The sequence below is a fragment of the Pseudoliparis swirei genome, chromosome 7 (assembly GCF_029220125.1).
Source record: "Pseudoliparis swirei isolate HS2019 ecotype Mariana Trench chromosome 7, NWPU_hadal_v1, whole genome shotgun sequence".
In the NCBI taxonomy this organism is placed as follows: domain Eukaryota; kingdom Metazoa; phylum Chordata; class Actinopteri; order Perciformes; family Liparidae; genus Pseudoliparis; species Pseudoliparis swirei.
This window is the reverse complement of record NC_079394.1, coordinates 24,329,537-24,344,275: the sequence shown is the minus strand read 5'-3', so window position 1 is coordinate 24,344,275 and position 14,739 is coordinate 24,329,537. Positions and strand designations below refer to the sequence as shown.

The 14,739-nt window shown below is 45.1% G+C and overlaps 1 protein-coding gene across 4 annotated transcripts; it reads left to right on the top strand.

The window, feature by feature from the left end:
• The first annotated feature begins 3,263 nt into the window (after positions 1–3,263).
• plat (plasminogen activator, tissue) lies at positions 3,264–13,802 on the top strand. 4 transcript variants are annotated; one of them, XM_056419938.1, is made up of 15 exons: positions 3,264–3,343; positions 7,678–7,759; positions 8,182–8,224; positions 8,492–8,626; positions 9,280–9,390; positions 9,894–10,068; positions 10,428–10,519; positions 10,612–10,786; positions 10,898–10,983; positions 11,109–11,174; positions 11,277–11,481; positions 11,580–11,716; positions 11,993–12,133; positions 12,262–12,410; positions 12,499–13,802. In XM_056419938.1, the coding sequence occupies exons 2-15, from the start codon at positions 7,703–7,705 to the stop codon at positions 12,664–12,666; spliced, it is 1,740 nt and encodes a 579-aa protein (XP_056275913.1). In that variant the 5' UTR covers positions 3,264–3,343; positions 7,678–7,702; the 3' UTR covers positions 12,667–13,802. The 4 variants fall into 4 exon arrangements, with proteins under 4 accessions (XP_056275913.1, XP_056275911.1, XP_056275915.1 ...); XM_056419936.1 differs by having other exon boundaries at positions 8,182–8,305; XM_056419937.1 differs by lacking the exon at positions 3,264–3,343 and adding an exon at positions 6,452–6,550 and having other exon boundaries at positions 8,182–8,305.
• Positions 13,803–14,739: the final 937 nt, after the last annotated feature.

Below are 14,739 nucleotides of genomic sequence, written 5' to 3'. Positions count from 1 at the left end.
ATATGTTTTAGGCTTTTCGAGAGAGGAATTTATTTAATCTATTTAAACAACTTGAACTGTCCCAAAACTATTTAAATTATACAATTATTTAAGTTAAGGAAATACTACACATGTATACTATTTTTTTAATTTTATTAACATAAAAAATAAAATAGTCATCTCTGATGTCTATTCATTACTCTTGTACAAATGCACAGTAACAAACATTTATTGCTCAAGTTTTTTTGCGACATATGATGTGTTCAGTAATATGCCTTGCAAAATTGTTTATTAGTGACAGGACAAAAATAATGACATTATTCGTGCTGTACAATTTTAGATCAAATATATTGTTAGTTTACATTTATTTGTTTAGAAAATGGGAAAATTATCAAATTCTATATAAACTAGAATTACCAGCAACTGGTCAAGTTGCGGTTCACATCCATGTCTGACGTCCTAGTGAAATTGTCATCATTAGAATATTAATTATTGAGTGTCACAGTGGCCTTTGATGAATCCTCGAGTCCAAGTGGAGAGCGGGATGGAGAGGTCACCTTGACCTTTTGACCCTCTGACCAGGTATCATTCCTGAATGTTAGTTAGTGGCTAAAAAAATTGGCGCTAAAGCTCACATAAAGGACAATTTACTGACGTCGTTAATGGAGCCCATTGGCTGCCACTATTTTAGGAACGGACATAAAAACACTTGTAAACTCGTTTTTACAACTTCTCACTGATGGTTGGAGCAACTTCCCAAACCATCCAGGACACCGCGGTGACCCGCCTATCTGCTTTCATGGCCTCACACCTTTCACTCCACCTCTCCTCTTTACTTGAAAAGGCTTTTTTTCTATTGTACTTTTTAAAACCTTTTGCGTCATATTTAATTTGTTATACTCGTATCAATTCCCGTGACACACACGGTCCAAGTACTTTGTCCCAAACGGTTTGCAAACACAATTTTATAAATCAGATGTTATTAATTTCTTAGTCAGGTGTAGCAGATCTACTTGTGTACATTTTATATGTAGATTGAGATTTTCCCATCATCCAATGTCTCAGGTAAGTTAAGATATTAAAACCGAATGATCGGTCTTCAAAAAGACACTTATTTGAGCTGCTTGATATCAAATATTTATTTAAGATGTTATCATTCTCTAACTTTGCAGTGTCCTCATTGATGATCCGACGGATGTGCACTTGGAGAGGGTGTTCCAGATGTTTCTTTAATATTTCATCCCCTTTCTTCAAAACCGATCGCTCGCTCTGACTCAACCCACGAGTTTCATCTGTATGTATTTACTCGTGTGCCTGTGACGTGGTCTGTGGGTGTGTGAGACGCACTTTATTATCAGACTGTAAATGTTTGCAAAGAAGAAAAAAGACTTTCCTGTTTATACTGAAAGAAAGAAAACACGGTGCTGCTTCCTAAATCTTTTCCCAGAGAAGTACGATAGTGCACAACAGCGAAGTCAATGGGACTCTTAATGAAGGGCCGCTGTTGTCTTCATTAGCTTCGTTACGTAAACCTGTGGAGACGGTCCAAATGTTGCCCTCATCCAGCCTCACAAGGGTTTATTTTTCACAAAATGTCATGTTTTTATCCCGCCAACGGCACCCATGTTCAGAGGAATATTCTGGTGCTAGCTTCCCGTTACTTTTTGCCAAAGATGCTTATTTTTCTTTCCTGCCTGAGGGCTTGAGTTATATTAGAAGATCAATACCACTGTCATATTTGTTTGCTAAATGTCAGCGAGCAGCTGGTTAGCTTAGCCTAGCAATACAACAAATACTGGGATATTACAGTGTGTGGATCAGTGTGTGTGTGTGTGTGTGTGTGTGTGTATGTGTGTGTGTGTGTGTGTGTGATACAGAGCCTGTGTGTCGTCCTTCTGTCCCGTCAGATAGAGAACTCTGAGGAACTCAACGAGGACAGATGCTTGTATACGTGACGTTGTTTCCGGGCCTGGAGCTCCTGAGTTGGAGGAGTTGTGAAAACATTCCCCCGCATATGAAGACGGCAAACAAAAGTGTTTAGAACCGTGGTTTGTCAAGTTTCTGAAATGCCTACAAAAAATATATAAAAAATGGGGATAATTGGAGCACTTCTTAAATCCTTCAACACGAGGGAGGAGGCTTGCAGCACACGGTCAGTTGTGTTTAATGGATTCGATAGAGAATAACTCAAAGAGATAAGACTCCTGCTGGAGGAACACAACGTGTTGCAGAGCTTTTGGCCGTCTGCAATAGGTCTCATTTAGAAATACATTTGTGTGACTGCGTGTGTGATTCTCCTCATCAAGAATCGGGGGGTGTGAGCTCTAATCTAACACAGATGGAAACAAAGAGGACATGCGTCAAACCAACAGCCACGACTCATGTTCTCAGCTCTTTAATGACCAGTTAACAGACCAAAAAAACATCAGAGAACATGAATTATCCAATGGGAATAAAATCACAGTGGCTATTAAGAAAAGATGGAGCTATTCTTAGGAAGCTAATTGTGACTGATTTCCTGAGGAAGGAGATGGGTTGAATAACGAGGCGTGGTGGTTGTGACATATGAGTCCTGGTGCCTCGTGGTTAACCTACACAGACACAGGGACAGAAACAGTGTCGCCACAGCGTCGCTCACCAGTCCCTTTAAAAGCTCTGGAGGATCAAATAGGATCATATTAATGTGGTATTCTAATGTTATGAGGTTATGTGCCTTAACTATAATATGCATCTGTTTTATGTCCTTTTTACTCATACATTTAAATGCTCACCTGTGTGGGATCAATAACATTGAGCTTATCTTATCATAACTATATCAACAAATGTGCTTCTCACACATGTTCCATAGAATAGACACTCAGAAAAACATTCCCCTGTTATATTAAACCAATTAATTTAAATATGTTTATAAATTCCTCACAGGTGTTGATTGCTGGGCTGATATAAATGATCTAAAAGATCAAATATATGGTAGGCCTATAGGCCTACTCAGTATTTATATTTGTTTTCTATACTGTTGTCTGTTGTCTTAACACAATTTAATGTATATTTCCCCTTTTAAAGACTTCCTGATAAAATACCTCAGAGTAGAAAACTCGTCCAGTTAAGTGAGTGATTTCCCCAACGACGTGCACCTCGTTGAGGGAATTCTCTGGGCGGTCCGCCCGGCGGGCTGCATCATCGTCCTCCGACCCGGCGGACAGCCTCGATTCCCCGCTGAGCCCGCCCCCTTTTACGCGCACCGGCAGAACCGGAGCGCTCCGATAAAAACGGAGAGGAGAGAAACCAGCAGCTCAGTGCGAGCGCCGAGCCCCGCAGCAGACACACCGAGGAGAGGAGAGCGACCCGGGACACTTCTCATTTGGTAAGAGCTTGTTTTTTCTTTACTGATCCACAGAGCGCTCGTGCATCGGGCTTTTTTTCTGCTGATCGCAGCTTCATTATTATGTGAGGGCTGTGGAGGTTTGACTGAGATGATGATACCTACATCATCTTTTTGTTGTTGTTGCATGGTTGTTATTTGTTAAATAGATGGCATTTGATAAAAGGCAATTATATATTTGAACCACTGCCAGTATGTTCTTTAAGACCCACTCGACTGGTTGGATACTATTCTGTGATCATGTATAAAGTATTACAGCTGAATCCCACACAGTTCTCCCACCATATTTCGTGCCAATTAAATAATATCTCATGTGACATGTGCAATCTAGTGGGGAGTGTTACACACCAGTGTGTACTGATTGAACATGACACACACAGTTTATACGGGTATTTATTGTCATTATAGTGACAGTCATGTGATCCTCGGGCTGTGTGGGGAGGGGAAACGGGGACTTTGGGTTATCTTGTGCTCATTTGGCATCCCCCCCCCCACACACACACACTCTCTCTCTTTTTCTCTCTATCCCCCATCCACCTGTGTGTAGGCCGTGTGCATGACCTCAACACGCTACACTCTCGCTCTACACTCCCTTTGGAAAGATTTTTTTTGTTGCTTTGCAACACAAAAGGTTACACATGTTACAGGAACGCTGTGATTTTGTGCACCTGCTGCTGGTTTCAGTGTGTGTGTGTGTGTGTGTTATCAAGAAACATATTGCGATCCAGTGATTCATCTCAGTACACGTGTGTGTGTGTGTATCTCTGTACGACTACTCTGGGCAAAACCTGCATAGGATCACTAACACACAGGCTCTTATCAGGCTAATGAGTTGGATCCCCCCCCCCTCTCCCCACCACCAGGAATCCGTCACTGCTAACACTCATCGCGCAGATACTCTTGTGCTGATCGTTACGTTGGGAGAAAGTAGAGTTTGTATTTGCCATTATCTGCCTCTTCCCCGTCAGTGTGGTCGGCCGTGTTTGTGCCTCGCGCTGCTGTTTGTGTGACTCACGGCGATCAGAAGTTGTGCAGTTGAGCATCTCAGAGGGAGGATGACATCAGACTGAGAACAACCGGTCTGGAGGATGACATTGAAACTCAAACGGAACAAAAAGAAGACCGTCTTTCACTAGTATTCCCTCTGAAGTGCATCTTTCATACACTGGCCGCTACACGGGGTCGAAATCCCATCAATCTCTCCGTCTGTGCCTCCGACTCCTCGTGTCTCTGTGCGGTCCTGGGAGCTCGGGTGACTCAGGACTACTCACCGTCTTTCTGCTGACTTCATCTCCCTCTTTGTCTTTACCCTTCTCTCCTTCTCTCCATCCTTTCATATCTTTCCACGTAGACGTCTCGTACTGAATTCTCACGTCAACACCTGCTCTCTCTCCCTGCCTCTTTGGGCCTCGCGGCTCTGTGTCCTCGGTCCCTTAAGGAGTTCAAGGCCTCACTGAGGGAGGCTGTCAGGCCAACAATGAGACCCTCTGTTCCTGGGGATTTTTTTTTAGTTTTTCCAAGATGGATCGCAGCCGGTTAACCGAAACTCGGCTGAAAAAGTCAAGAATGCATAACTCCTGCTAAGCAGCTTACAGGCGAGACCCTGCATGCCATGAGGCATCATCAGCCAGGAACAACACCTACACCGATGCCATTGTGCCGGCTGAATGGCGGTTGACATGGATCCCAGCAGGTCAAACGAGTTTAAAAGCTTGTTGCGGGGTTCAGATCTGCAGCCGCCGCCAACCGGCTTCGAGAAGAAAACTGCCTTCAGGATCCGATCCCAAGAAATGTCGAGCTCTCGAGGAAGTGTTGTGAGGAAACGAACCTCGGCGCCAAAGGAAATCAGGCCGTAAAAGAGCAACAATGCTCCCTGCGAGGGTGTTTCCTCGTCCGTCCCCCTGGGTGGTAGCACCCACGGCTTGATGAAGTGTCGGTTTGTCTTTTTGACATTTTGCATTGAAGAGAGACAGGAAAAGGAAAAACCTCAGAGGTGCCGATTTCTTAAAGTGCGCAGTGATCCCGAACCTGAACTTCACAGGCAGACGCAACTATGTGTGCCAGCGTGCCGTCGAGCCGTTTCTTTTTTTATCATTACCGTTGCTGGAAGACGAGAATATCTCACCTTGGCGGCCTCAGCCCGCCATCATCATTACACATCCCCGCCAAAGGTCCCGGGGGGAGATTCACCGCTAACATGTCAGTTCCATGTTTCTTTGAATACACTAATAGTAAACGACTTTGGCCCCAAAAACATAGCCTTTCAGCCTTTCGGACATACACATCTTGTGTGTATGTGTGTCTTTTCATATGCTGCATGCTCTTGCTCGATAGAAGTGTGTGTCGTGAAGCTGCTGCTGACTCATTTTAATTTCTTCCATTCATATTGACCTTCTAGGGGAACCACACTCTCCTGGGGCTGCATACATGTTTCAACGGCTAACTGACTAATGCTTTAACCCCATCAGTGCCAGTGGTGGGACGTTTAGAATGTGTGTTGTATAATTTTCACTCGAATTCAAATCTAATATGAAACTGATTCACATCAACTATTTCCTCATTTCCAAATAGCTGCACTCTCATAATAAAGAACACATGCAATACATCTGATTATATAGAAAGTTCTAAAACTGCAGCGAGCGATTCCAAGAGCTGATCACCTCTCAGAAATTGGGTCCACTTTATACAACGTCAAATTAAAAGAGAGGCCACAGTTTAATAAAGTTTAATGTCGTGTTTATTTTGTGTTTTCATGTCTGCTCACTATCATTAAACATTGTGAGACTGACCGCAAAAAAAGAGAGCTAAAACTCGGGCTCATGGCATTATGGGATTGGAAGAGGCGCCAACGGGGCCTCTGGGCCTCAGATACCGCCGACTGAAACGGGGCGGGGTCCATCTCCATATCTGACGAGTGGCACGTTGATATGTGTTTTTCATGCGTGTGTTGATATGTTTGTCCGTTTCCGAACTACAAGCCCCCCCCTCGCCCCCTGTACTCGCAGTGTTTTAGCAGGAAACATGTGTTTTTAGCTGACAAGGCCGGAGAGAGGATGGGGGGGGGGGGTGAACAGAGCTGAGCAGCTGCACAAAGGAAACAAAACGGGTGTGTTTTCATCGTCCTGCCAGTGGGCTTTAAGAGTGGAGAGCAAATGGGTTGGTTTATTTGCGTGCGGCTTTCTCTTAACGGTGAGTGTGTGTGCGTGTGTCTTTTACAAGTCAACTCCTGTGAGGGAGCTTTTTGCTCCATTGAACAATGAGAAATACATCTTTGTGTGTACGGGGTCGTCAATTAGCTCCACGTTCCTGAACACTCTGTGTCTGTGTGTGTGTGTGTGTGTGTGTGTGGTTGCCAGCATGATAGATCTCAACACAGTCTCTGTTTTCTATTAGAGTCCACCACAGGAGGTGAGTCAGTGGAGAACCAGCTGACGTTGAGCGTGTACATGTACAACATGGTTGTCTCTGCATGTGTCTGTAGAACAATTCTCTCACGGTCAACTTTTATTTTGTATATTGAGGTCGGCTCATTGAGTGCAATTTTCTTTTTTCTCCTCTGTCCCTTTTTCCTCTCTCTCTCTGCCCCCCCCCCCCTCTTTCTTTAGTCACTCGCCTTCACTCACACTTGAGCGCTCCAGGCGCTCATCTCTGTACATTATGATGCTTTAGAAATAGAGAAGAGGAACAGGTTTGTTCTCAGACTTCCTATATAAAAGGGAACTATATGCTCCGTTACTCTTTCTCCTCTCGGGGCTTTCCCTTTTCTCTTTAAAAAAGAAAGAAAAAAGTCCTGAGTCACACACAGCTGCTGCTCTGCTTTGCTAGAGAAGGAATGCTGCCAGCAGGGTGCAGACACTCTCTGCTGCGTGGCTTCAAGTCTCATTTTTAGCTTGAAGTGAAGGTGACCTGCTTTCTGATTATTCCCTGTGAGGAAGTTCTAGTTTATCATAATAAAAGTTGTCCTGTCGGACTGGACGGGCCTTTAAGACTTCCCGTCTTGGTCAAGAAGTCAACACACCTTCAACAACCTTGAAAGGACCCCAAGTGTCCTACACGGTCCCACCCTTTCCTCTCCAGTGATCTCCTCAGGCGTCGAGGTGGAGGAAGGAAGGCGACCCGTGTCGAGGGTTTTCCTGCAATTGTTGGCTCTGCATTACAACAAAGGACAAGCGACAAAAGCATTACGATGTACACACACACACGACGGGTCACACGGCACACACGTCCTCTCTTTGTATCAGAGCTTGCATATTGCCCAACCTCGTCAAATCCTCCCTCAGTTGTTTCTGATATGTATTTTTGTCTTCTACCTCCAGCAAACTGAAGAGCACTTGGGAAGCCATGGCCAGAACACTGTTGTTGCTCCTGTCTGCTCTCTGCTGCTGCCTAGCGGGCAATGTAAGTACTACACCCCATTCATTACAAAGGTTTTTATCTTAATACATTCTGATGTGTGTGGTTATAACTCACATGAGCAAACAGTAAGTCTGTATTGATATGCATTTATTGATATATGCATTTGTGTTTTTGTTGCATGGCTTTGTTTCAACATTTTAAATGCATCAGCTACACTTCAAGACATTTTCAACCCAATATATATATATATATTCCTTTTTTTAAATTAACTTGATTTTGAAACGGTAGAGCTCATAAGCTCACTGTTGTCCTGCAGCCAACTCTCACATCTTGGGGTATTTTAAAAGTTAAAAGCAGCTTTTGCAAGTTCCTATTTATTTATTTTGCCATTGGCTGCCTTGGCTGGAAAACCAAGTTCCCGTTTCACCGCTGCTCCGTTTCACCGCATCCCTTCTCCGTTGCAGGTGGAGCTCCGCCGCACTAAGAGAGGGACTCGTTTTTACCGAGGTGAGCCCAACAGACGGCCAGCCAGACGGATGCTTTTGATTATTCATGTCACGAAGTCTTCACCCTCCTTTGCCACCTCCCGTGAGCTCCCATCACACGTCTGTCTGTCTTTCCTTTTAACACCACCACCACCACCACCCCATTCATTCTTATAATTCACGTGTTTTGTGTTCCACACCATTAATGCACCTTTTGTAACTTCCTTTATACGCATGACAGTCATTTCCTGTTCGGCCGGCTGTGTTCTCACTGTTTGTGTCTTCTCAGTACATTGTGTGGACGCTCAAACGTCGGCGGTGCGTAGTTATCGGGACACTTGGCTGCGATGGATGGGGCCGCGCGTGGAGTATTGCCATTGTGCGATAAAAGGACGAGAGCGTTGTCATATTGTGCCCGTCATCAGTGAGTGTTACCTTTTTGTGTGTCTCTTTCTAATCCAGAATGTAATCTTCCGTTGTGTTCATTTGTCTGTCTGCCGACTGACCGCTCTGTTTTTCATCGAGCTCCCTCTAACAACCTCGGATGATTATTATTTCTCGGTTCTGCCCGGCTCGTGTGTCCAAGTCTCTGGTTATTCCAGTGCGTCCACATGACGAGCCGTTGGGTTTTTCTGTGTTTTTCAAGTGGGTGTAGTTTAGTCTGAGATTGTTTGAAATACTCTTGCCAGACGAGCCACTTTCACCCCCATTGACAAATCCTGTGAAGCGCGATCGCCCCGCCCTCAAATTACAACCACATTTTTTTAAGCCACGCCATCCGTGATCTCATACCCATGGCAATGAGTGGGGTGCTGTTATTCTTAGGAAATGCTGAAATAATAAATGAAAATCAAAACCTCATAGCTGGACTTGGGATGGGATGAAACCAGTTAAACGAAAAACCATCTTCAAAAGCGCAGCATTGGAGATGGTTGAGAGTCACGATGAACGGGGCCGAACCCACAAATGCAATTCTCTGCATCGGTCATACACGTGATGATATGATTAGTGCGGTGTTCTGAAGAACTGGATGACGTGTGGCCGACTAACCCGGCTCTCTCTGTCCGCCCCTTCCAGACTGCTACGTGTCTCAGTGCTACAACGGGGGAACCTGCAAGGAGGCGGTGTACACTGCGGACTACATTTGCCAGTGTCCCCCAGGCTTCAGTGGGGCTCAGTGTGAGATCAGTAAGTGCTCAACAAACTCTTCAATCTACGGCGCAACTAACCTGCTCCTGTCGTAGTTATTCGATCGCACATGTTTTTGCTTCATGTAGTGTATGGAGTGTCCAACTTGTCCAAATCCTCAAATATTTCATTTACAAATTCAAGTTTGGGTGTTCAAAATGTACACCCTAGATCTTTCTGTGTGTTGAATTTGCCCATCGAACTTCAAAGCACCAATAAACCCAGTCCTGGGGTGGTGGGGTCACAGGGTGGCGGGTGACGGAGCTCTGATCAAGACATTATGGGTTATGCATGTTTTTGTTTCTGCGGGAGACTGTTTGAGGCGTTATGACAAGTTGTGAGTTCACTGTTTTATATAAGAAAAAACAATGTTTTGATATTTTTTCCAAATATTTCCAGTATCCAGTAAACCTGCTTTATCGTGTCAGAATAAATGAATTGGCCTCAGTCTCGCATCTAAATGAGTGACATCATCAACTCCTTTTTAACTCTGTCCCCAACAGACTCCAATGAGAGATGCTTCGTGGGGCGGGGCGGAGGCTACCGCGGCACATGGAGCAGCAGCCAGTCGGGAGCCGAGTGCATCAACTGGAACGCCACCTCTCTGAGGGGAAGGAAGTTCACCGCCAGGAAAATGGACGCCAATAGCCTCGGACTGGGCAATCACAACTTCTGCAGGTACGCTGGGACCACTTTGATCCGTTTAGTGTCTTTATTGGGACCAATGCCATTTAAATCAAGGTGGGGGAATTTGATCATCCAATTTGGTCCAATTTCATTGTGTCCATTCAGTTAAAGTCATCTCGTGGTCCGTTTGTCTTTGGAAGGCACAAACTAATGTCACGGAAGCGTTTCCTAAAAGACTTGCAGACGAGGCAGATAGACGCAACGTGTACTGCGAAGAGGAAGAGGGAACTGAAACGGGGCGTCCGAGTGGATAGACGCTCTGAGTTTAGGACATGCCGTTTCACTTCATTTGATCAATGTGAACCGTGAGCACGCTCGCTCATTGTCCGTGCCTTTTTTCCCCGTCTCAGGAACCCTGACAACGACAGCAATCCTTGGTGTTACATCTATAAAAACACTCAGATCGACTGGCAGTTGTGTTCCACGCCCAAATGTCCAAAAGGTACAGCTTGACCAACAACAACAAAAAAGAAGCCAATCAAACAAATTGGATTGTTTTTAACACTTGGTTTCTCGGCGCGTTTTGGGGGTTAGATAAGAACCAAGAATGTGCGAAGGGCTCCGGTCAGTCATACCGAGGCACCGCGTCCGAAACGAAGAGCGGCTCTCGCTGCCTCCCGTGGGACTCGCCAGCGGTCAAGCACAAGGTCAACACTGCGTGGAGATCCGACGCCTTGGAGCAGGGCCTGGGCAGCCACAGCTTCTGCAGGTAGGACCCTCCAGCCTCGTCGCTCATTGCCACGGACGAGGAGGATGCATGAGGAGGGATCGGAAAAAGACTCATGTTTCCATTGCTTTCCGTCTCCCTTTTATCAACTAGGAACCCGGACGGCGACACAGGTCCGTGGTGTCACACCTACAAGAGCATGCGGCTGACCTGGGAGCTGTGCGACATCCAGAAATGCTGTGAGTTATTTTATTCATTTTGAAGCAATGTCAAAACATAGAAGTGAGATAATCTCGACTGATGGGAGAAGTTCATTTAGTTTAGTAACTAAAGACTTCTCTTGCGAATAATTTGCCTTTTTTAGCGAGACGCCCATCCGTCATCAGCACTCTCGGCCCACGCGGCCCCACCACGAACAGCCATCACGGGGGTAAGGATTCCTTCTCATCCAATGGAAATCATTTTCATTCTTTCTGACGTAACCTCACGGTTATTTAACCATCGTCCTGCAAACCTCGTCCGGTCCGTATAGCAACATGTGGCCAGCGCTTGGACAACACCCTGAATCGCCCGGCGTTCCGCATGTTTGGGGGCAGAAAGAGCGACATCACGGAGCAGCCGTGGCAGGCGGCCATCAACGTTTACCAGCCCCGTCTCAGAAAACACTTCCACCGATGCGGAGGAGTCCTCATTCACCCCTGTTGGGTCCTGTCTGCGGCCCACTGCTTCGAGGACAAGTAGGAGACACACACACACACACACACACACAACATTTCACTAGTTTGCCATGCTTCACACAGATGTATTCATTGTCTTCTCTTTTCTTTTCTTTCAGAGCTAAAGCAGAAAAACTGGAGGTGATTTTGGGGAGAACGTTCCGGAAGCAGAACTCCAGCAGCGAGCAGATTTTCAAGGTGGAGAAGTACTGGAATCACGAGAAATTCGACAACGAAACATTTGACAACGACATCAGTGAGTGAACATTTTCAGAGACCAGGTTCTCCCACGGTTATTTTCCGCGCATAATGATCACTGTGGAAAGTGAACGCAGCATTTGTAAATAGAGTTTCGTCATGCTATGATGATGATAATTGACCGAGACACTTTAGTTACCATGTCCTCCCCCGGCGGTGATGATATAGAACCTTAGGTGGCCAGCAAATGCTTGTTAAAACATGAGGATCCATCCCTCGGTCGCCGTCCCAATGCATTACCCTGACTTTCCCTCTGGTCACTTTCCACTCGCAGCTCTCTTGAAGCTGAAGACGGACATTGGCATCTGTGCCGTAAACTCTCCAGAGGTTCTCCCCGCGTGTCTGCCTGAACGTGGGCTGGTGCTGCCCGACTGGACCGAGTGCGAGATCTCGGGCTACGGAAAAGACTCCGAATGTAAGCAAACCTCTCTCTCGCGCTCTCTCGACTGGCCAGCAGAGGGCAGCGTGAACCTTTCCACAAAACCTTTGACCCGATCAGTTTCTTGGGGATAGGAGACTTTAATTTTAACGCTCTCTGCACAGTTGCTGCAGAGTACTCGGAGAGAGTAAAGAGAGGTTACGTCCGCCTGTGGCCCAGAGAGCGCTGCGTCCCAGACGTGCTGTCCCAACGGCCAATCACCTCCAACATGCTGTGCGCCGGTGACACCCGAGGCCTGGACGACGCCTGCAAGGTAAGAACGCCTCGTTTTATTGGCTTTACCTTCTAAATAAATCGATTTACTCTGATCTAATTGCACTTTCTCTCTCTCTCTCTCACAGGGAGACTCTGGTGGCCCGCTTGTCTGTCGAAACAATGACAAGATGACTCTGATGGGTGTGATCAGCTGGGGCGACGGGTGCGGGCAGAGGGATAAGCCCGGGGTCTACACCCGCGTCACTCACTACATCGACTGGATCAACAGCAAAATCAAGGCGAACCCCGTCTAAAGGAAGAGAGCCTGCAGAGGCACGTTGATGGATGAGCATACCCATAAACCAGAGTGTGGTCCTTGTGAAGATACACAAGAGGGGTCCACGGGAGTCTTGGTTCTGTTGTTCATCTCTTGATCGAAATCCAAACTGATGGAGGTTTTAAACCAGCAGGACCGCGCCAACAGAGGCGCAAGGATCTCAATCCCCAGTGTTCTGGTTCTCACTGTGTTAAATGTGACACCACGACAAAAAACAAACAAACGGACTCTATCTCGTTCTGGGACATCTGGATCGCGATGGTACCTTTTTTGTCTGTTCACGTAAACGCGTGTTTTCTGAATATTTCGTCCACCAAAAATGTAGGCTCGAGCAGCAAGCCTGACAGGAAAAGTAGGGAATATATATATATATATCCAGGTTTATATTGCTGCTCTTTCTGGCTTTGTGTCGGTTTATGCAAATAAGTCCCACATGGTAAAGACTTCAGGTCAGTAGGTGTTTCTGATCCTAAAGCACACTCCACTCAGCAGTTACTCTGCCATGACTTTTCACATCACAGTAACTACAATAGGAATTTCTAAAAACAAAAAAAGACATTTTGGGCAAAGATTGTGTCTTCTAGATGAGAGGTTGCGTAATGTTCTGCGTTTGCTCTTGTTGGTGCTTGAGGGGCTCCTGACCAAAAACACAGAACGTATCTGCTGGTTCGGATCGTGTGTGTTGTTTGCAGTGTGAGGCCCTTTGGGGTCAGATTTGGACGGGTGGAGGCTCTGAGACACGCCGTTCAACAAACCAGGCACCACCGTTCCTTTTTCTTACAATTTGTTTTTTAATGAGATTTCCGGAGCTCTTCTCCAACAGACACCTGGGTTGAGCCCAGCATGTATATAACATGTATATTGTCTGAATATAACTTTTTTATATTTCAAATGACTTGGGGCTGTTCTTTTCTGTTCTACAATAAAACTGATTATTGACTGTAAAACTTGACAAACTCACTTTGTTCTGTGACTGGGTTTTAGATGTTTTTTTTACTAAGTTAATATTTGTGTATTTTATTACTTTTGCAGTGTGTAGTTTGGTAATGTATTGTCTGTCATAATCACATCTGGAAAAATACTTGTTTTTTCAATAAATATTTGTAAGACATCTTTTAATGCTTTTTGATTTGTATCATATTTAAGAAACTACTGATGAATTAGTTATTTCATGACAATGGTCACTAAGGTGGAAAGGAAAAAGTCTCAGTTTATAAGCCTCTCAATATATTTTATTGTATTAAGAAACAATGTTTTTTGGTATCAGTTATTATTTTTAAGAATACTTTTTTTTTCATCCATCCATACATCTGAGAAGATATTTCTCTTACAAGTGTGCACAGACAGTCAAATATAACTGCTGCAATAAATTCCTTCATTGAGGTTCAAATGTATAATATTTTTAGGAAAGCTGTTTTAGAGAGGTGTTGAGGTGTTTAATCATTATGGCTCAGGTTTGTGGTGCTGGTGAATTATGTACCTAATAAACTGGAATCAGAGTATATGTGTATTAATACATAAATGACAACACTTTATTATTCAGACTCCCTGCTTTCTTCTCACTCAATCAATAGCTCGCTCGACCACCTCTCTCGCTCTCTCAACGAGTAGCAGAAGAGGAGCAAACACCAACCGAGAAATTGTTATGTTAAAAAATCTTTGGGTGGACTCGAAGAAATATCCAGAGATGGAAAATTATAAGAAAAAGTGTTTGATCAAAGATGAACAATGAATAACGGTTCTGAGTATAACTCAACGGTTACCAGACAGTTACCTGTCTGCCAGTAAAACATGCACACTCATGATCCTCCACTGCTTCAGAGATTCACGGCCTACACGCTGCTATCCGGCAGCGGCCCGTTACTCCAAGAAAAAACCTCAGCACTGAATCCAAGGTTTGTTTTTGTAATCCCCGCGAAGGCAACATTCACTTCTCATTGGTTCAGTTTTACATGAAATACATACAGTGGCAGATAGTCTGCTCATTGGCTGAGCCGTCTGTCTTTCGGTGTGTGGGCGTGTCCATCTGTTTCCCATGTGCATCATCTTA

Coding starts and splice junctions, on each gene's coding strand:
- plat (XM_056419936.1), top strand. CDS start 7,703: ATGGCCAGAACACTGTTGTTGCTCCTGTCTGCTCTCTGCTGCTGCCTA. Junction 10,984..11,108: donor GTGCGACATCCAGAAATGCT/GTGAGTTATTTT, acceptor TGCCTTTTTTAG/CGAGACGCCCATCCGTCATC. Junction 11,482..11,579: donor GCCCACTGCTTCGAGGACAA/GTAGGAGACACA, acceptor CTTTTCTTTCAG/AGCTAAAGCAGAAAAACTGG.